Raw genomic sequence first — 19,832 nt, 5'->3', positions numbered from 1 at the left:
CCTTCATCAAAGTGCCAATCCAATATGGTGACCATATGTCATTAATCATTGATCTAATGGTTGCATGCAATGCCGCCTTTCATACCACACCCGCTCATTTCTTCCCCTTCTTCTTCTTCTTGTTCGCTCCACCACCACCCCCGCCGGCCTTTTCTACCTTGACAGAGCCAGCACCGCCCGCCAGCTCCAGCGTCTCCTCCTCCTTCACCACACCGCCCTGAGTGGCCTCCTGAGCCCTCTTCTTGCCCTTCTTGCCCTTGGGCCTATAAGTGCTCCTGTCACGCAGTGGCAGCCACCTCTCAGGGTCAGGCTTCTTGGTTGGGTCGTAGTTCTTGGGCAGCTTCCTCTTCCTTGGCTTCTTGGCCGGCTGTTGCTTCTCCTTTTCAGGGGCCGCGCCCTCTCCATCAAACTTCCTCTTCTTGGATTGCTGAGAAGAAGGAGGTGTGAGAAGAGCAACACCGGCGTCAATGAGCGCGCTAACATCCACACCTTGAGTGAGCTTCTCAACCGAGGGCAGTGATTCCAGGTAGGGCTCCACCTTGGCAAAATCAGTCGTGGCATAGCTGGCAACTAGACCTGCAGTGGCAGTGCGGTCCCCTGGCTGGGCCGAGAGAATCTGCTCAAAGGCCTCGCCAGCAGCTGCCAAGTCGGAAGGGTGCGAGGAGCGAAGTAACTCAATTCCAGCTTCTCTGGCGATGGATGAGCCTGCTCCTGCGGCTTCAGTCTTGCTTCTCCAGTGCGCGGCAGCCTTGGCGAGCTCGTTGCGGACATCCCTTTGCCGGTTCTGAGACCGGTAGAGAGATACAGCAAGAGCAACAAGGCCAGGCGCAAACCGGACATCAACGTGCTCGGGGGTGTTCGCCTCCTCGAGGCGTGTGAAGAATTTCTCGAGCAACAAGATTGCCGGGGGGAGTGTGCTGATTTGAATGTAGAGTTGGATAATCGTGAGGAGGAGACCAATGTCGTTTGGACGTTTCTCCAGAAGAGGCAAAAGCTGGCGCACAGTCGGTTTGCCATCCCCACACTTGGTAGCAGCTGCTGCGCCGGCAACACCAAGGTCGACCTTGGAAACTGAGAGATCGGGAACTTGGGCTCCAGCAAGAAGTTTGTGCGCTCTGATCTCTTTGCCCTCAAACTTTTGGGCCTGAAGATCAATGACATTCTTGTTCCGCTGAAGGGCAGCGGTTTGGAACCCAAACAACCGGTCGTTTCCTTCGATTTTTGGTAAAGCACGGGCCAATCGCTCTGCAATAAAGGGGTTCGCGGTAGCCTTGGGGAGCAGTTTATTTCCCTGCGCAATGACCTTGGTAGATGTCTCGGATACCCTGCAGTGCTAGGTTAGATAGTATGACCAGGTTGCAATAACGAGAGACTCACTCGGAGAGGTTGATGGCATTCTGCAGGCTCAAGGCCTCGTCTAGCTTCCCAAGCTTGGTAAAGACAAAGGCCTGCTGCACAAGGATTGGCACCAACTCGGCCTTCTTTTCCTCCTCGTTCAAGTCCTCGGTTGCCTCGCACAAATCCCTGGACCGTTTCAGTAGAACCGAGGCCTTGGTGTAGTCTCCCCTTGAGATGCAGATGCAAGCAGCATTGTACGCCGTCTCGAAGGCTTCCAAATCCTCCCTCGCTGGCTGCTTCTCCCCCTCTGGAACGGCCCACTCCTTTCCTTGCCATTGCAGCTGCGCATCGGCTGCGGTCAAGTTGATTCGTAGATCATTCTCCTCGCCGTAGTTTGCTCCCTCGGCATCGTCCTTGAGATCCCGATATATCGCGGCGGCGCGTTCAAACTTTTCGTTGCGGTATGCCACTTGGCCAGCAACGTGCTTCAGGCCACGCTGGCTCTTCCCCGTGTCGACTCCAGTCTTTTGCAGCACCGCCTCGGCGCCCTCCAGGTCTCCCGTCTTATAGAGCGCATATGCTTTTTCGAAAGAGCAGTCCTTCTCGAGAGCGTCACCGCCCTCGGCAATGACTCGGAGGGCATCGTCGTAGCGATCGAGCTTCAAGAGTGCGACCACGCGTGTGTGTTGGGCGCTGGCCAGGTCGGGGCCTTGGATCTTGTTAGAGCGAACGGCGGCAGTTGCGAGCTCGAGAGCTTCGGCATGGTCGTCGATAGACGCCTCACGGAGGAGGGAATTAAGAGCCGCGACGGCGGGGTCTGCCATGATGTCGCTGGGATGGGGTTCGTAAGGCTGTGTGACCGTTTAGGCTGCATCCAAAAGCTCGTCCAGGGTCCTCCACGGGGAGAACCGGTGTTCTCTGGCGGGTGTGCGTAATCTGGGCGGATGGCACCGTGGGCAGCGGCAAGGGGGATAGTCCGGCCTTGGCTGGGGGGGTCTGACTGCGATACGGAGATACTGGTGCAGGGAAGACAGTGTTGGAAGCGTCGAGTGGTGCTGTCAGCTGCGGTGAGAGTGACTGTGGATGCGGGGCAGCTTCTGGTTGATTTTGGATTATTTTTGTGGGGTAGATGCTACCAAAGTGGGGGTCATCCAGGGGAAGCTTCCCCTGACCCCCAACTTTCACTCTCACCTTCTCTCTCACCATCACAGAGTCACCTCACCCTTTCAGCCAGTCTCGACATTGCCATTGGGTCGGTTAAGTCCAGGCAACAGCCACTTTGTATTAATTGTTCTCGTTGCCACACTCCGCAGTCTCTCTATGAAGCCATTTTAAGGCAATGAAGCTCAAGTTCGTGGCTTCATAAAATTCCACCAATCACTGGTTCTCGTTTCAACCGCATTCGATATTCAGACGCAGACATGCCCAAGACCCAGCAACCCGGAAGTTCTCACGTAGGCAAATAGCTGTCAGGATGCTCCCTGGAACGGCACTTTTTTATTTTCCGGTCGTCTTCATCTATCTCTAGGTGTCAAGCGGACACGCCATATTGAGCAGCCCTCTCAGGTTCCTTTACTGCTTTACCCGCTTATATCCTACTGATGGGATGTGTAAACCATTTGGAAATCATAGGATTCTGTTTAGACTATATCTACGGCGAGACCCATCTCACGAGTGTGCCATGGATGAAGCAACTGCTCATCGTTGTGGTGGTGTAGTTCACCACAGGACTTCACAATGGCTCCCTTTCTCGAACTCGCCGCTCTAGCTCTTACATTATTTACGCCAGCAATTGCATACACGGAAAAGCCTTCCATCTTCAGCTTCTCCGCGGCTGGTACCGGTTTGCAGCTTGGCGGAGCAAACCTAGCTCCCGAGATCAGAGTCGCCCCCAATGACCTACCCGGTGTGAAGCGAGTTGCCAACGATCTGGCCCTGGATTTTGGACGGGTGTTGGGTGTCAACGGGACAGTGGTGGTGGCAGATTGGAGCTCGACTATTTCCCAGAAATGGACGAAACCAATCATCTTGGTGGGAACTGTCGGGCAGTCGAGTCTCATCGACAATCTGGGGAACACCAAGAAATTCGACACAGTCTCCATTGCCAACAAGTGGGAAACATTCGCCTACCAAGTCGTTCAGTCACCATGGGAAGGGAGCAGCTCTGTATTTGTCATTGCCGGCTCGGACCTGCGCGGTACCGCATACGGTGTGTACGACGTCTCGGAGAAAATAGGGGTATCGCCTTGGCACTACTGGGCTGATGTTCCGGCCAAGAAGAAGCAATACATCTGGGCCAACAGCGACGCTTACACTGAAGGACCGCCCTCTGTCAGATATCGAGGCATCTTCCTCAACGATGAATCGCCAGGCTTGACAGGCTGGGGCAGGACCAAGTTCACTCCAAGCCAATATGGAAGCCCCTTCGTCCTCGACTTTTATAAGCTCATCTTCGAACTGATCCTCCGGATGAAAGGCAATTATCTTTGGCCAGCGATGTGGTCCAGCATGTTCTACCTCGATGACACCAGGAACGGACCAACGGCAACTGAGTATGGCATCTTCGTGGGAACAAGTCACCACGAGCCGATGGCCCGGGCTGACAAAGAGCAAGGAAGATTTCTGAGGGGCTCTTGGGATTGGAGAAGCAACAAGGCTGGCGTCCAAGCTTTTATGCAGGAAGGTCCGACAAGGGCAAAGAACTGGAGCACGATCTACACTGTGGGTATGAGAGGTTCGGGAGATGCTGCGTCGCCTTCACTCAACTCTCAGGCCCTGGAGGAGGTCATCGCCTGGCAGCAACAAACACTGACTAAAACCATTGGGAAACCGTTATCCGAGATTCCCCATGCTTGGATGATGTACAAGGTTCGTTGACCCGTTCCATTATTTGTTTTCTGTTCAAAACTATGTCTGACATCACACAGGAAGTACCTGGTTATTGGCAAAAAGGCATGAAAGTTTCAGACGATGTGACAATTGTGTGGAGTGATGATAATAGAGGAAACATTCGTCGGGTCCCCATCGGTAACGAAGGAAACAGGGGGGGAGGTACTGGCATGTACTATCATTTCGACTATGTCGGTGATCCACGAAACTACAAGTGGATCAACACTATCCAACTTCAAAAGACGTGGGAGCAAATGACACTTGCTTACGACAGCGGCGTTGACAAGCTATGGATTGCCAATGTTGGAGATCTCAAAGGATTGGTATGGTGCTCTTGAGTTATCAGACTTCCGGCCTGAGATACTAATCTTGTCTCTAGGAGTTGCCAACTGCCCACTTTATGGCTATGGCTTGGGATCGAAAAGCGTTCACTGACCTCGACAGCACCAAGAAGTGGCTCGGTGTGTGGGGTGCGCGGCAATGGGGTGAACTTGCTGGAGATACCACTGCTTCCATCATGACAAGATACGGCAAGCTCACAGCACGGATGAAGTATGAGGATCTCAGCAGGACACCCTTTGCCTTCGATACCATCAGCTACGACGAAGCCGAGCTGAATTTCAACGAATGGACTTCTCTGCTCAAGAATGCGCAAGCCGTCCATGATGCCCTGCCAAGTGACGTTAAGACGTCGTTCTGGGAAGTGGTCCTGCATCCCATCGTGGCTGGCAGAGGTGTCTATGAAATTTACACCAAGGTTGCTCTTGCTGGCACGTACAGAGGTCAGCATCGCGTCAGCGCGAACAAATTGCTCAGGGACGTGCAAGCTGCATTTTCTGCCGACCAGGCCATCACCAGGCAGTACCACAGCATCCTGAGCGGCAAATGGAACAATGTCATGGCTCAGACTCACATCGGTTACAACAACTGGCAGGAACCAGCCTCGAATTCTCTTCCGGGATTGACTTGGCTCACGACACAAGCAAAGAATGCGCTCATGGGTGTTGCGGTGCAAGGCAGCTCGGGCGCATTCCCAGGCTCTGCATCGCTCACGCTGCCTGCAGCCAGTCCATACATGGCACCTTCAGATCAACGCTGGCTTGATGTCTTTGCCCGTGACAACGGGACGTTCAGCTACCGGATCACATCCAACGCTTCTTTTGTCAGTGTGACAAACGCTCAGAATACCATCTCGACGACCTCGGGAACAACGGACATTCGTTCCCTCATCTCGGTCGATTGGTCAAAGGCCCCAGTTGGAAACACTGCAGCTTCTTTGAGCATCGCGAATCTCAACACCACCGGCACAACGGCCACAGTTATCCTGCCCATCCAGAACAACAATGTGCCAGATGACTTCAAAGGCCACGTCGAAGCCAACAATGTCGTGTCTATCGAAGCCGAGCACTTTGCCCCTCCGCCCGCATCATCATCGGCTTACCTCGTCATCCCCGATTACGGCCGTACCCTCTCAGGCGTTAAGCTCCCGCCCAAGACTCCTTCGCAACAAGCAGGCAAGGGACATGTCCTTTCTTACCCCTTTTACACCTTCAGCACTGCTACTGCTGCGACGTTGACAGTATACCTTGCCCCGTCTGAGAACGCGAATCCCAACAGCCCAAACAAGTATACCTTTGGCATTGACGGCGGCAGCCAGACGACAGTTCAAACTGTGGGAATGACAGACGGGAGCACTCAACCCCAGGGGTGGTCAGACGCCGTGGTGAAGGGGTCCTATGTCAAGACGAACAATATCGGCAGATTGAACCCTGGGAAGCACGAGTTGAAGGTATGGCTTCTGGAGCCGACCATGGTGATTACCAAGGTGGTGATTGACGTGGGTGGGTTGAAGTCGAGTTTGATGGGCCCTCCGGAGAGTGCTCAAGTCTGAGTCGTAGCTATTCGAACTCTAAAGTAACATATCGGGAGCCAATCTCTACATAGCAATAAGATATTGTTCCCTTCCCCTACACCCTATCTACCACTTACACGAACCGATAAGATGACGTATGTGGCCCGTGCGCTTCACAGAGTGGAATTTTGTCTGTATGGAGCTTCACCGGAACTCTCGCTGTCACTTCGGCGGGGACTCACCGTGCATATCTCAACATTGTACATAATCAGGGTTCAGGTCCCTGCATTTTTCACTCTTTACCTGCGATATAACCGACACTCATTCAACTCACGAAGAAGAAAAAGAGAAAAAGATTACGATGGCCCCAAGAGCGACAGCCCTTCGGCTCGTTGCCAAAAGGACGCTCACACCTTCATTATGCCAAACGATGAAGATGAGATATTCCACCGTCCCTCTGGCGTATGATCTTCACGAGCCGGCCAAGCCGTCGGTTGGTAACCCCAACAAGAACTCGCCTATTGTTTTCATGCACGGGTTGTTTGGGTCGAAGAAGAATAACAGAACGATAAGTAAGTATGTATCTCCCTCTCTCCCTCTCTTACTCACCTACGTATCATACTAACAATATGACAAGAGTCCTCGCCCGTGACCTAGGCCGCTCCGTCTACGCCATTGTACCTGCACCTAAACCCCATATCAACAACCATCGCTGACACCAAAAAAGGACCTCCGCAACCACGGGGACTCCCCCCACGACCCCCACCACAACTACACCGCCATGGCCGCCGACGTAGGCGACTTTATCAAGCAGCACGACCTCAAAGACCCTTGCCTGATCGGCCACTCCATGTTCGTCCCCCTCCCCCCTCCTTCCCCCATTATCTTACCAACCCCCTCTCCTCTCAGGGGCGCCAAAGCAGCAATGACCCTCTCTCTCACCTCCCCCACCCTAATCTCCTCCCTCATCTCCGTCGACAACGCCCCCGTCGACGCCCGCCTTGAGTCCGACTTTGCCCGCTACATCCGCGGCATGAAAGAGATCGAATCCTCCGAGGTCACCAAACAATCCCAAGCAGACTCCATCCTCCAGTCCTACGAACCCTCCGTCACAATCCGCCAGTTCCTCCTCGGAAACCTCCACCGTCCCCGCCACCCCGAGTCTCAGGTCCAAAAGTTCAAGGTTCCGCTGAGCATCATCGGGAAGGCGCTCGATCACCTGGGTGACTTTCCCTTTAAAGATCCCAGAGAGGTCAGGTTTGAGAAACCGGCGCTGTTTGTCAGGGGAACAAAGTCGAAATATGTCCCTGACGAGGTCATCCCGCTGATAGGCCAGTTTTTCCCCAGGTTTGAGCTGGTGGATGTCGAGGCGGGCCATTGGTTGATTAGTGAGAATCCCGAGGCGTTTAGGAGGGCGGTGGTGGAGTTTTTGAGTCCGAAGGAATAGATGGCCGGAGAGAGGTTGATTTGTATATTTATTGTCCATCGTCCATCAAATGCCAATATTGCATAAGAGAGGGAGGGGTATGCGTCAACAGCACACACCACTTAGACATAAACAGAAATTATAGACCAAACACAACAAGTACTTAAACACAAGGACACTTGATAAGCAGAAGAAAAGGTGTACAATGTACTTCCATCCATAATCCAAAAAAGCCTGGGGGTATCAAAACTCTCTGTGCTGTCTCAATAGTCTGAAGTGTATCCCAACTCCCCTCACCACCCATCCATCCATCGCCATGCCTCGCTCTCTTCTAATTTACCGAACCAACCCTCAAACTCCAAACCTCTTCATGATCAACGCCCTTTTCCCCTCTAATCCCCTTGCTCAACAAGAACAACCCCCCGGCAAATAAGCCCCATACCCATCACCACCACCACTCCCACTACTCCCACCATTCCCCAACGCCACCGCCCCCGCCGCCCTTCCCAGTCTAGCATTCTGTATCAACCCCGGAGTCTGCACAATCCTATCCACAATATCCACAAACGCCAACCTCACATTCTCCCTAGTCTTTGCGCTCGCCTCGCAAAACTTTGCCCCGTGCGCCTCGGCGAGCGCCTGCCCCTCCTCCGTGGTGACCTCCCTTGCGTCGGCCTTGTCCAACTTTGCCCCGACCTATTCTTATGTTAGCCACAGCATAGCGGTGGAAAAGTTCAAGGTACATGTGATGTGATGTAAGGGGGCGGGGGGGCTTACCAGATAAAGCGCAACCCCCTCCACCGTGTTCGCCTCCGCCTCGTTGAACCACCTCTCCATGCTCAAAAAGCTCGCCCGCGTCGAGATGTCGTACACGAGCAACACCCCGTGCGCGCCGCGGTAGAACGAGGTGGAGAGGGTGCGGAACCGTTCCTGGCCTGCGGTGTCGAAGAGGGTGAGACGGTAGGGTTTGCCGCGGACGTTGAGGACTTTGATCTAGGGGGAGGGGAGGGGTTGTCAGTGACGGGTAAGGAGGAAAAGGGGGGAAGGGAGTACCTTGAAATCAATCCCTATCGTTGCGGCCGAGGTTTCGGGGTCGAATTCATCGTCGCAGTAGCGGGTTAGTACTGAGTAAGAATGGGTGAGTGAGTGTTAGTGAGATCAAGCTGTGAGGTGGTAGTTGTGAGTGTTGTGAAAATGAGGGGGTGATGAAGGGATCATCACCTCCAAGCCATGAAGAAACATCCCAGGCCATATCATGCGAAGCCAGGGGTTGATCACGACCCGTTGAGGCCACCGACCGGTCATATACGGTGACCACCTCACCACCAGAACAGAATAAAAACATGTGACAACAACTCTCACAACATAAACATGAAGAAGAAAAAAAAAAACTCACAAGCACTCTTCCCCGCCCCCGACGGCCCAATAAGCAACACCTTGAGCGTCGGGAGGGTATCATCCGAAGCCATCTTTTCCTTTCAGTTAAATCCCCAAGTTCTTCCCTTGCAGTAGCTGCCAAACAAGAGATATATCAACCAACCCAACCCAAACTATCCGCCGCTGTTTATGCTTTTCCCGCCAGCCAGAAAAAAAAAAAACCACAGCAACAACAAACAACAACAATAAAAGTCCGGTAGGAATAGTGCAAGTAAGGTAGGTAGGTAGGTGCGTAAAAGATAAGAAAGGTAGTTGTGTCTCGAATGATGCGAGTTTAAGGTTTTGGGCGGGTTGACAGAATCGATCGGGTTTTGCCTCGGTCCAAAACACAAAGACTGGGTGGTGCTGCTCAATGATGACGACGACACCCTCCCTTCTGAGTTGTTCTTCTTTCTTGTCTTATCTTTCAGCAGCGGCTTAAAAACTGATTGGAATGTGGAATGTCCCCGGCGCTCGCCTCAAAAAGACCAAAAAAAAGAGGATGCGGCTCGGATAGGTAGGTAATAAGCAAGGCAGCAACACAGACGGAAACACAAGAAAAGTGATATCTGGAAGAATATGTCTTGTTGCCCAACTGGTAGTGAGGCGGCCAGTGAACTTTAGTAGTCCCCGCCTGCTGTTGGCCACTAATAAAGTAGCTGGCGGGCTTGGACAGCACCCGTGATGACGTTATGAAACAAGCTGTCAAGCTGGGCTGCCCTGTCACGCGCTCCAATTTCAACACAATAGGACTACTTCATACGATTTACTCCAGGAACAAAAAGACGGCGTCGTTTGGGGGAAAATGTCAGGAAACGGTCCTAGGAGCACACCTCAAACTCATGTTCGCTGATACGGTATCTGGGCGCACTACCACTTCTGCCACGTCCCCCTCGAATTGCCTTGTCACCGAGACGGGCCAATTTCACAGGCCATTCTCCCTAGGCAGTCCATACTGACAACCTCACATCGGGGGGGGTGCCATCTCTGGGGGAAATGCTTTGTTTGGTCGTGTCACAGTCATTTATGATCCTTTTGATTCCCGCTCGGTCCGTCGTATGGGACCAACATTCGTTACCCTTGACTACTGTTCCATAATACGCGCCAAATGCAACGAAAGCAATCCCAGTGCCCCAGAGGTATTGCTGATGAAAACCCTGCCCTTTGCGTTCCCAAAAACAACCAACCCTTTATACGGACTCAAGGACCGTCTCCTTGAACTCGCGCTCAACCTTCTGGCCAGCATCATCGGTGCTGGACTCGCCGTGAAGAGCCATGAGGGCACCGAGGTCGAACTTGGGAGCCTTGAGGAGCTTGACCTTGCGGATGTGGACCTGAAAGTGACATGTTAGCTACCCCGCCGTGCTTCTGTTCCCCGTCGCTCAAAATTCCACATACGTTCTGGAGAGGGTAGATGCCCTGGGTGGCCTTCTCGATCTCGCGGCCGATAACCTCGGGGATAAGCTTCGAGGTGAGCTGCTGGAGGGTGCAGCTGGAAGCCTCGCGCTGGATGATCTCGGTCATCTTCTTGCGGATGGCACGGATTTGGGAAGAAGCGGCATAGGTGGTCTTCTTGATCTGGTTGGGGCGGCGCTTGGTGAAAGCGATGGCGAAGAGGCGGAGGAGGTAGTGGTCGGTGGTCTGGACGGTGACGTTGGCCTCGATCAGAGTCTGCCACTTGCGGACGAGCGAGCGGAGCTTGTCGGAGGTGAAGTCAAGGCCGTGGAAGTTGGTGAGGCAGTTCTTGCCCTGGACCTCATCGACGCGGAGCTTGACCTTGCGGAAAGCGTGGTCCTCATCCTTCTGGAGATCGGCCAGAGAAACCTCGACGATGCGGCCCTTCAGAGCATCGTTGGCATTCTTGAGACCAGTGGTTCTGTTGACGAGGGTCTTGCCGACGCTGAAATCGCTTGTTAGAATCGCTGCTCGGGTTCCTGCCTGCTCGTCTCGCGGCGATCTGTGGTGTTCGGGATTTCAAAGCTTACTCTCTGATGGCGAAAGGCGCGGGGGCCTGTGATTTGATTATTTGTTAGCCTCGCTGCCTCGACCGAAACTCGATTATGTCGCGACGTACCTTGATGCCGTACCAGTCCTTGCGGGCGAAGGGGTCCTGGGCCTTCTTCTTAAGGCCCTTCTTGCCCTTGGACAGTCTCTTGTTCCTGTGGACGATGGTCAGCCATCATCAAGTCCAGAATCCACCACCAGGCGGCCGAATTGTATCGCGAAGTCGAGGAAAATCGTGGGTATCGCAGAGAAAATCGGTTTTCGAGGGGTTCAACGTACTTGCCAACAGCCATCTTGACGCAGCAATGTCTTCGGTGACGGGAAGTGCTGCTTGGTTAGTGATGGAGACCGTGCAATCGAGGACACGAGTTTGGGTTTCTCTGCTTCGGAATCAAAATTGAAATTCGTTGTGTGGGCTGCAGCGCACCTCCCATCAGCGGAAAAACTAGACCTGTGGGGCACTCATTGCGGGGCATGATTGGCTGCACGGACCTTAGGGCTCGGAGGGCCGTGCGTTTTTGCCTGCTCCTGCCATTCACTTTTGGCTTGCTGCTCTGCTATCGATAAGGTGAGTGCTGGGCGATAAGATAAGCACCACTGACTCCCAGCTCCAACCCCTCCCCATCACCTTTGCCTTTGGTTACCACAGCCTCAAACATGCTCTCGCGTACTATTTCCCTTGAAGCCACAACTATCGGTGTTGCACTATGCCCATAACACCACACTTTTCGGTCTCACATCACACTAGTCAAAGGGGAGCACTGGCTATTGTGATAGTTTCTTGAATAATTTTTTTTTTTGTGTCTTATGACTAGATTATTTTTGATCATTCTCCCGCTTGTCCCCCTCGAAATCAAGATCTCAGTGACAGCCCCCCAAAGATTCAGCAAAACGAAAAGTTTTGAAGAGAGCGACGTAAATTCATTCCATCGACCTTTTTTCCGGCCAATGATCACCTTCGCTTCCAATTAATCCCCATCCATCCATCCATCCATTCATCCTCCTCGGGGTGCGTTTACCCTGGCAGCATATAGGCTCAGGGTCACCCGACGTGTCATGACGACATAAAGCTACACAAAATGTTTTGGTACAAGGGCGGTGAGTGCGCATAGGTAGGTGGGTGTGTTACCCTATTTCCTCCTTTTTCAACGTCTTTGTTGGCGGGGTGAATGACTCCGACCGTTTGAGACGTGCATCCCATCTGTGGGACGCTGTCGACCTTTCGTTTGGGGATCATATCGTGATCCACGTCATCAAAATGAGTGTTGTATCGTACAAAATGCTCTCTGCGCCGTCGATCCTCCAGTGGAAACTTCCTCTCCATCCCGTCGTCGGGAGTGCCTCAATCTGAGGCGTGTGAGAGGGGGGGACTGGCTCGGGGAATACACAAAATAAACAGTCATGGCTGCAGGTGCTTCTCAGTCCGAGGGGGAGTAGGGCGTGGGCGTTTCGATGATGGGTTGGTTTGGGGGTTCCGGTTTCTCCTGGCGAAGTTCCGCTCCGAAGGCATGGTAGCCAGATGCGTGGCAGCATTCAGCGGAACTGCCCTCCAAAAGAGATCAGGGCGACCTCTCAAGGGGACTTGATCTCGGACTCCTTGTCGTCTTGCTGGCTACCCTCATAGTCATCGAAGCTGGGGAAGCTGAAGTACCGTCCCGAGACTGGGTTTCAAAGTCAGCATATAGTCCGGGACACAAGTGAAAGATGGCAAGACATACAAGGACGCTCATCATACGAGTCGGGCTGACTGACAGGCGAGACGGATAGCTGTTGCTGACGGTCGACACTGTCGAACATGGATGGCCGGACAGAGATTGGTGAAGAAGATCCCGGAGGAGAGCCAGAAACGAAGGCACGGGTCAGGAGGTCGGTCGCTCGGTTTGACTGGCTGCAGAGGGCATTTCGGCTGGCATTGGAGGTGGTGATGGAGGGTTCGGTAGCAGTGGCGCGGAGCAGTCTTGGTCTTCTCTTGCTGGCGCTTCGGTCTGATGAATCTCTTCGCTGCATGCGAGAGTCGGGTGTGAGTGTGAGTGAGGCCATCATGATGACTAAGGTGGGTGTTGATGTCGATGTTGATCTTGATGCTTGATCTTCGGTGTTGGTTGTTGATCCTTTGGCTTGGCTTGACTTGACTTTGGAGTTGTTAAAGGTCGAGTCGAGGGTGGAGGTTCACATTGATATTTAGCTGAGGCTGAGAACCAAAAGTTGGAAAGTGGAGGAAAAGGTTGGGAAGGGGGGCCTATTATTATCGTGGGAGTGGAGGTGCTCCAGTGCTCCAGAAGAGTTTATGGGAGCCGCCCACTTGGGCTGAAATGCGATCCGCTCAATGCCGCAAAATGTCTCCAGGTTTCAATGACGGCACTTTCGGGCTACATTGCCACTTGTCAGTCCATGGGTGACTTGGGACAGGTTGGCATGGCAAGGAGGGGCGGGTTACGGGTTGGCTTAGTCGAGTTCGACCAAGGCACCAAGGCGAAGCGCGGAGTGTGACGGTGCCTGGCTGGGCTTGGTTTCGCGGATGGCTGGCCCAGGCCATCGATGGGTTGACCACCCACCCATTACCCATCCGTCCCACCAGTCAACATTGATCAGATTCACTCACACTCACTACCCGTTCGGACTCCCGGCCTTCGGCGTGTGTGCAATAACTGCAGAACTGCCAGACTGCAACCCGCAACTGTAGACAGCTCACCCCCCGACGCAACCCACACTCTACCTCTAGAGAGAGTCAATATCTGACGGGCGCGGGCCGTTGCCAGACAGACATTGGACAGATAACAAGCACGCACAATTGGGCATCCTACCATCCTCCGACTCAACATCACGAACCAAGTGCGGTTATAGCCTGCAGACCGGTGCGTCTGGATAGAGTGCTCCAAGATGCCAAGCCTGTCGAATGGCACCCCATGGCACCCCCGTCGACCCCCCGTCAGGCTCCCAGAACAAGACCAAGGTGGGGTGCGGAAAGCACCGATAGCCACTCAAGTCGTGACACTTCAACAACGCTGAAGCTGCACTCTGCAGGTGCTGCATGGTGTTTGACGGCCATTGGTGATGCCAGCTCCAGCGACCCAGAATAACAAAGCCGAGCCATCAGAGACTTTTTGTTGGAGCCGATTCCAGCCTAGACACCGGACGCCCAGGCACGACGAGCACGAGGCACTCAAGGGTATACGAACACACCTTCAGAGCGATCATCGAGATGGAAGGAGATTTACTCGGCAAACAGAGCAACATGGCAACAGAGCAAAATAGCTACAGAGACATGGTCACGGTAGTACAGCCAGTGTCTTAAGATGGCCGGACGCCGTTCCGTTGATGCTTCAGTGAAAGGCGCCGAGTTGGAGCTACACCTGTCAGCATCAACTTTGATACACACATTTGAGCAACAACACCAAGGAGTCAGTCATCCAGTAGTCAGTCCACCATCACCATGACCCCACACCACACTACCACCATCTGCAAGCCCAAACCAGACCGGTAGGCAGCTAGCAGTCTGTCCTTCTCACTGGTGCTCTCGTGACAGTCGAGATCTCTCTCAATCGTTACAATCGCCTTCCTGTTCGTATAGTAGTTGCCCCTCCAATCGCCCTTACCGGTGCTGCAACGCAACCGCACATTTTGGCTGTAGAGTGCCACACAATCGACCGCAACTGGCGAGAGAGATAGGGAATTGCAAACGGGCAACCTGGAATCTCGCTCTTTGTGCTGATGGTCATCTGGACAGCCTCCTGCAGCACACAACACACAGCACACAGCACCGCGGGCATCTCGGACAACAAGTCCGGATTTGATATCATTGATTTGCGAATTGATTCTTCCAAGGTACGTTACCCGCCCGCATCGCACGGCATTTCTGGCCTCTCCCACGTTGACTTTGCACAGGGGACCGGCGACCCGACGGCGGTGCGGTGCAGCAAAGACGTGGGGAAGCCCTGTCTTTCCCGCATCAAACACCAACACTAGAAGAAGACCATATCTGCACCCCCTACTCCGTCCCCCATGGGATGAGAAAAGAGCAAGACATTCAGCACCAAAACCCCCAACAAGGACAACTGCGCGATTTTCCCCTTCTTGGGGGTTTATGTCTTTGCCATAAGCCAATAATGTTTGACAAGGGGTCGAGGGCCGATGACATGGTCCAATCCAAGATGACCTCCAACAGCCGAACAGCCCATAATCAGTCCAATAACCAAGCCCAATTCTACGCCTCTCATCTTTCGTCATTGGCAATTGGATCCCCGGGGAAGAAGGAAAAGAATCCCTTGCTGCGCCGCAAGAGAGTCACCAGACAAACAACATTTCACGGGCTCTGCTTCCTCATCCTGCCTGCCAGCTGTCCTTGGCTTATCCCCATTAACTCCAAACCCCGGACCGGTGTGCAGTCATCGTGTCACCATCAGCCTACAAAAACTCCCGGGGGAAAAATTGTATCATGGCAATCATGATGATGTATAACTAGACAGGGGTGATACAGAAACCAACACGCAACACATCCCGTAACCGAGCCGGATGACAGAAAACGAACATGGTCCAAAGCAAGGAAAATAAGGTGAACCAAGAATCCGGTTCCTTCCCATCCCCCCCTGACCGCACTTCGGCACGGTTACGTGCCTCTCCCCGCTGCCGGAACGGAAAACTCTAGTCCAGGTACCAAACGGGCATTGCGGATGAGCAACGCATAGACTAAAAGTCTTGGAAGAATACCCATGTCTATTCTGTTGTAGTAGTAGCAGTAATACTTTGTGTACATACTGTGTACACACGCACACACACGCACATACACACACAAGAGCAAGATCCGAATCTGTGTTCCTCGCAAATCATCAAGATTCCAGACACCAACAGCTTACAACAACAACAACAACAACAACATCAACAACAAGCTGAGAAATCGGATGCTTGTTCATGCTCGGTGACGTGACATCCCATTGTCGCGCCCTTTTCCCTCTCCTATGGGTGTAGGCATGTAGATCACCAAACTCATTCGTCGTACAGGCCTCACCACCGTCCGCGTGACAGTCCAAAAATTTTGACATCTTTTCTTTTCTTCACCCCATCTTCCTATTTGCTCTTCCTAATTTCCTCCTCGTGGGGGCGTTATCTAAATAACAGCGTGATTTTTCTGGTTGGAGGATAATGTTGCGATATTTTACGCACTACTAATAAACAAACATCAGACCGAGAAGCAGCCTAACTTGAGCACAAACGGCTCTCTCTTTTGGATAAAAACACTAAAACCCAAGTCCTCGTGCCTCAAGACTCAAATGGTATTGGTTCAACAAATCACATTACTCATATTCCATCTCCCCGCAACCTCAAGTAAAAATCGAGGTACATGGTCTAGCGTGATCTTTCCCAAAAGGCTCTTTTCTGTCTGACAACCACCTCTCCCGACCATTGGAACATCTCCCCCAAGCTTCCTTCCCAAACCAAGAAGAGGCGGGCGCACCGCATTGCTCTTCTTCTTCTAGTGGTCAATACTGTTGTATCTTTGTGTCAGCCACACCTCTCACAGCGACAAACGGCCCGGGGAATGTCATCATTCGCGACTTACTCTTCCCATATCCGGCCTTGAACAGCCTTTAGCTCGTCATCAGTCATTCGGTGACCTGTCGTGAAATATCCTAACCAGCAAGTTAGCTTTCTGCCGGGCCACACACACACACACACACACACAACACTACGTTACTGTCCCACAGCAACACCAGATGATGATAGGGAATGTCTCATACCAGCAGTAATCTTCGCATCAATCTCAACCCTCGAATCGGCCGGGATCAACTCTTCAGGAAGCTCAACCCGTTCATGAATAGGTATACTAAAATACACAAGATCACGATCTCACGATTAGCAACCAGTCACCAGATTCCCGGAGTGTCCGTTTTTTCCGATAACCTCAGACATTCTTTGTGTCCAAGTGAATCCCATGGAAAGAGAGAGAAAAAGAAAAAGAACTCTGTAAAACTCACCCTTGACCAACAATCGCATCGTGTTTCATGCTGCAAATCGAAAAGAATTCATATCAACCTTCCATTCTTCCCCAGGATCTCCGCAAACGTGAGGGAAAAGGGGGGAAAGGGAGACTCACTTGCTCATGCTGAGCATCCTGTCAATCTTGGTGATCCCAAGCCAGTGCAGAATATCCGGCATCAACGCCTGGAACCGCATGTCCTTCACACCAGCAATGTTCTCCGTCCTCTTGAAGTAATCCGATGCCCGATCCTCCCCGCGTTTGCGCGCGTTGTATACCACTACCGGCATTTGCAGATCAGGTTAGACCAATACACTCTCTCACTGACACAAATAGGATCTTCTCTCCGAGAAAAGGAGGCAACCGGTACACCACCAAAGCAGGATTCCACTGGGAAAGATGCAAAACTTACGGTACTACATTTCCGTTCCATGTCAGCTTTAAAACCCCCCTTTCTTGTTGAACGGTAACAAAACAAAACGACATCGGAGAGAAAAAATGCAGTCTTTTTTTTTTTTTTTTTTTTTGCAACATGACATACCTTTGTAACCTCACCCAGCGCTCTGCCCTCCTTGCGAAAGTAAATCACCACACCACTGCCACCATTCTGTGCCTCCTTGACGGCTTCCTCGATGCCAAAGATCAGGTAGGGCCTGCAGGTGCAAATGTCGGAGCCGAAGACGTCGCTGCCATTGCACTGTGAGATGAGGGGGACAGGGTGTCAGCACGGCAATAACAAATATCATAATGACAACAACAACAACAACAACAACAATTGATGACCGGCCGTGGATAGCCGGGTGGGTTGGGTTGTTTTGTGGTTGTCATACCTCGTCATGGATCCGCAAAGCCAACCTCTTGGACGGGTCAGACATATTCGCCGGGTCGCCAAAGACATACACTGTCAAGCCACCTGTAAACCAGCAACCGTCACCTGTCAGTACTTGTCCCACCATCTCTCTCCGTTGGAGCAAAACTCACCAATAGGCGGCAAAAACACCTTGATATCCGACCTAGTGATCAACTTCCCAACCCCACCCCCCCTTCTGTCAGCCTTTCTCGCCCCTTTTTACTCCCCTCCTTTCACATACCTCAGGATACATCCCCCCCGTCTCCTCAAACAAACTCCTCCTCAACACCCCCTCCTCAATCCCAAACCTCTCCGCAACGCCCGGCAAGTACCAAACCGGCTCCACCGCAAACTTGGTCACAGCCAACTCCCCCCGTCCATTCAAACAAACCTTGCCATCCGGCCTCAACCTCCCACTCCTTACGCTCTCCTCCAGCTCCGGAAGCGTCATATGCGCCTTTGTAACCGCAATCGTAGGCCGCAGGTCAACACCTTCCCTTTCCATCAACTCCTTGTGCGTCCAGGGCACTAAATGCCCCCACGGATCCATAGCCACAATCTTCTTCTTGTCGCCCCACTGGGGGAACGGTCCGATGGACACGGCGGGTTCGGTGTTGGTGTAATCGGGCTTGTGGTTGTGGGGGAGCTCGCCTGAGGCGAGGGCGAGGGCGTAGTAGATGGAGTAGGAGCCTCCGTGGGCGCCGATTGCGTTTCGGCGGCCGATGGTGGAGGGGGAGCGGGAGACTGTTACTGGGCCTCGGGACAGGGGGTCGGGAGCGCCCCAGTTGAGGGGGAGGGGGGAGATGCCGATTTGGTGGGGGTACTTTTTTTGGTTTCTTGTTAGTTAAGGGGGGTGGTTAGAGGGGGGAAAGGGGGGGAAACGTACGGTTGTGAGGATTACACGCGAGGTGAATTGCTTCGAGGCGGTGGCCACCGGGGAGGTAGGGGCGGTGGCGGTGGGAGTTTGGGTGCCTGCTTCGGCGGGGAGTTCGCTGGTTGGGGTTTGAGTGAAGCCTGTTTTTAAGGGGGTTGCGGACCGGTCGAGGGCTTGGGCGGAGGGCGGGGAAGAAGAGGAAGTGTCTTTCTTCTCGAGGGTGTTGACTCGGTCGGCGATGGATTGGACGGCGGTGAGGAGGGCGGTTTGGGTTTGGGAGATGGATTGGAGGGCTTCCTTTAGGTCGTCCATGTTTGTTGATGTTGAGCCCATCGTGAAAGTAGTTTTGCGGAACGTAGGTAGGGAGATGGAGCTACAGCTGAGGTAAAGTGCTACCAATCTAGAAGCCGAGGATGGAACGGGACACAAAAGAACAACAAAGCCCCTGGTGGAGGGAGCGAGATCTTCGGGATCAAAAAAGATAGGAAGGGTTCTGTAGCGGTTGGGTCACGATACACACAAGCCCCTAGACAGACAGGAGACAGAGAACACTGAGTAGTCAAGTGAAACCCGGTGCGGGCAACTAGTATTCTAGTATATAAAACGGTTGGTAATGAGACAAACACATCGGAATGTGGCAGGTTCCGGAGCTCGGGTGAGACCCCGTGATAAGAAACCGGCGTCATTGGACGGGGCTTGGGCCGCTTCGACCCCCAGAAGCTGGTATCACCGGGCGGCCGGGGAGAATGGCAGGTGATCGATAATAGTGCAAGCTGGCTGGCCGTGTGTTGGCGTTCCGGTAGTGCTTGCGTCGACCCCTGTAATCGCTGTCGTTGTGCTTGTGCTTCCACGTCTTGCTCCACTCCGGGAGGCCGGCGGAGGCGGGGCACCGCAATCGGATCGTCTGCCGCTGTGGATATCACGGAACTGGGTTTGGAAGGCGGACACGTCTCTGGAGATGATAGAGAACCGATAACGGGAACGGGACGTAAAGCCACAGGAAGGTCAGCTGACGGCGAGGGGAAGGAGACCGGTGTCTTGTTGGCTTCTGTTGGTGAGACAGACAGCTTCTGTTGGATTAGATAAGAGAAGCATAACCTCTTCACAACATGCTTCACAACAGCATCCTGGGACGAACACTGCAAGGTCGATGATCACTCCAAGTTAGAGGAAGGTCAAAAGCTCCCCTCTCGCCGAGACGGGTGGTGT

At 53.1% G+C, this 19,832-nt stretch overlaps 7 protein-coding genes across 7 annotated transcripts; 2 read left to right on the top strand and 5 right to left on the bottom strand.

Annotated features, from left to right (window-relative positions):
• Positions 1-94: 94 nt before the first annotated feature.
• Positions 95-2,443, bottom strand: srp72 (Signal recognition particle subunit SRP72; the record flags this gene model as incomplete). Its single annotated transcript, XM_062887427.1, has 2 exons — positions 1,378-2,443; positions 95-1,325 (listed from the first exon to the last, which is right to left on the bottom strand). The coding sequence occupies exons 1-2, from the start codon at positions 2,160-2,162 to the stop codon at positions 95-97; spliced, it is 2,016 nt and encodes a 671-aa protein (XP_062745535.1). The 5' UTR covers positions 2,163-2,443.
• A 91-nt stretch (positions 2,444-2,534) lies between these two features.
• QC762_205350 (uncharacterized protein) lies at positions 2,535-6,118 on the top strand (the record flags this gene model as incomplete). Its single annotated transcript, XM_062887426.1, has 3 exons — positions 2,535-4,206; positions 4,266-4,550; positions 4,607-6,118. The coding sequence occupies exons 1-3, from the start codon at positions 3,076-3,078 to the stop codon at positions 6,116-6,118; spliced, it is 2,928 nt and encodes a 975-aa protein (XP_062745534.1). The 5' UTR covers positions 2,535-3,075.
• Positions 6,119-6,440: 322 nt separating this feature from the next.
• On the top strand, positions 6,441-7,526 carry QC762_205340 (uncharacterized protein; the record flags this gene model as incomplete). Its single annotated transcript, XM_062887425.1, has 3 exons — positions 6,441-6,655; positions 6,717-6,756; positions 6,807-7,526. The coding sequence occupies 3 exons, from the start codon at positions 6,441-6,443 to the stop codon at positions 7,524-7,526; spliced, it is 975 nt and encodes a 324-aa protein (XP_062745533.1).
• Positions 7,527-7,910: 384 nt separating this feature from the next.
• Positions 7,911-8,974, bottom strand: QC762_205320 (uncharacterized protein; the record flags this gene model as incomplete). The annotated part of the gene is made up of 4 exons (XM_062887424.1): positions 7,911-8,201; positions 8,283-8,498; positions 8,559-8,629; positions 8,902-8,974. The coding sequence occupies 4 exons, from the start codon at positions 8,972-8,974 to the stop codon at positions 7,911-7,913; spliced, it is 651 nt and encodes a 216-aa protein (XP_062745532.1).
• A 1,137-nt stretch (positions 8,975-10,111) lies between these two features.
• On the bottom strand, positions 10,112-11,218 carry RPS1 (ribosomal 40S subunit protein S1B; the record flags this gene model as incomplete). Its single annotated transcript, XM_062887423.1, has 5 exons — positions 10,112-10,255; positions 10,320-10,821; positions 10,907-10,932; positions 10,996-11,080; positions 11,205-11,218. The coding sequence occupies 5 exons, from the start codon at positions 11,216-11,218 to the stop codon at positions 10,112-10,114; spliced, it is 771 nt and encodes a 256-aa protein (XP_062745531.1).
• Positions 11,219-12,497: 1,279 nt separating this feature from the next.
• On the bottom strand, positions 12,498-13,421 carry QC762_205300 (uncharacterized protein; the record flags this gene model as incomplete). The annotated part of the gene is made up of 3 exons (XM_062887422.1): positions 13,363-13,421; positions 12,644-13,294; positions 12,498-12,586 (listed from the first exon to the last, which is right to left on the bottom strand). Exons 2-3 carry the CDS (start codon positions 12,966-12,968, stop codon positions 12,498-12,500), a joined length of 414 nt encoding a protein of 137 aa, XP_062745530.1. The 5' UTR covers positions 12,969-13,294; positions 13,363-13,421.
• Positions 13,422-16,210: 2,789 nt separating this feature from the next.
• On the bottom strand, positions 16,211-19,776 carry URG1 (Uracil-regulated protein 1). The gene is given in 11 exon segments (XM_062887421.1): positions 16,211-16,306; positions 16,324-16,408; positions 16,483-16,552; positions 16,661-16,746; positions 16,898-16,927; positions 17,017-17,183; positions 17,441-17,596; positions 17,730-17,812; positions 17,881-17,923; positions 17,991-18,572; positions 18,636-19,776. 10 exon segments carry the CDS (start codon positions 18,954-18,956, stop codon positions 16,396-16,398), a joined length of 1,551 nt encoding a protein of 516 aa, XP_062745529.1. The 5' UTR covers positions 18,957-19,776; the 3' UTR covers positions 16,211-16,306; positions 16,324-16,395.
• Positions 19,777-19,832: the final 56 nt, after the last annotated feature.

This window comes from Podospora pseudocomata (assembly GCF_035222375.1).
Source record: "Podospora pseudocomata strain CBS 415.72m chromosome 2 map unlocalized CBS415.72m_2.2, whole genome shotgun sequence".
In the NCBI taxonomy this organism is placed as follows: Eukaryota; Fungi; Ascomycota; class Sordariomycetes; order Sordariales; family Podosporaceae; genus Podospora; species Podospora pseudocomata.
The sequence above is the reverse complement of the archived record's forward strand: the minus strand, read 5'-3'. Positions and strand labels throughout refer to the sequence as shown.

What these genes read in the sequence shown, in the direction of transcription:
- URG1 (XM_062887421.1), bottom strand. Translation starts at nt 18,956, where the DNA reads ATGGGCTCAACATCAACAAACATGGACGACCTAAAGGAAGCCCTCCAA. An exon ending in CGCGTGTAATCCTCACAACC is followed by an intron (nt 18,573 to 18,635) that starts GTACGTTTCCCC and finishes AACCAAAAAAAG; the next exon opens with TACCCCCACCAAATCGGCAT. An exon ending in GATGCGATTGTTGGTCAAGG is followed by an intron (nt 16,747 to 16,897) that starts GTGAGTTTTACA and finishes TGTGTATTTTAG; the next exon opens with TATACCTATTCATGAACGGG.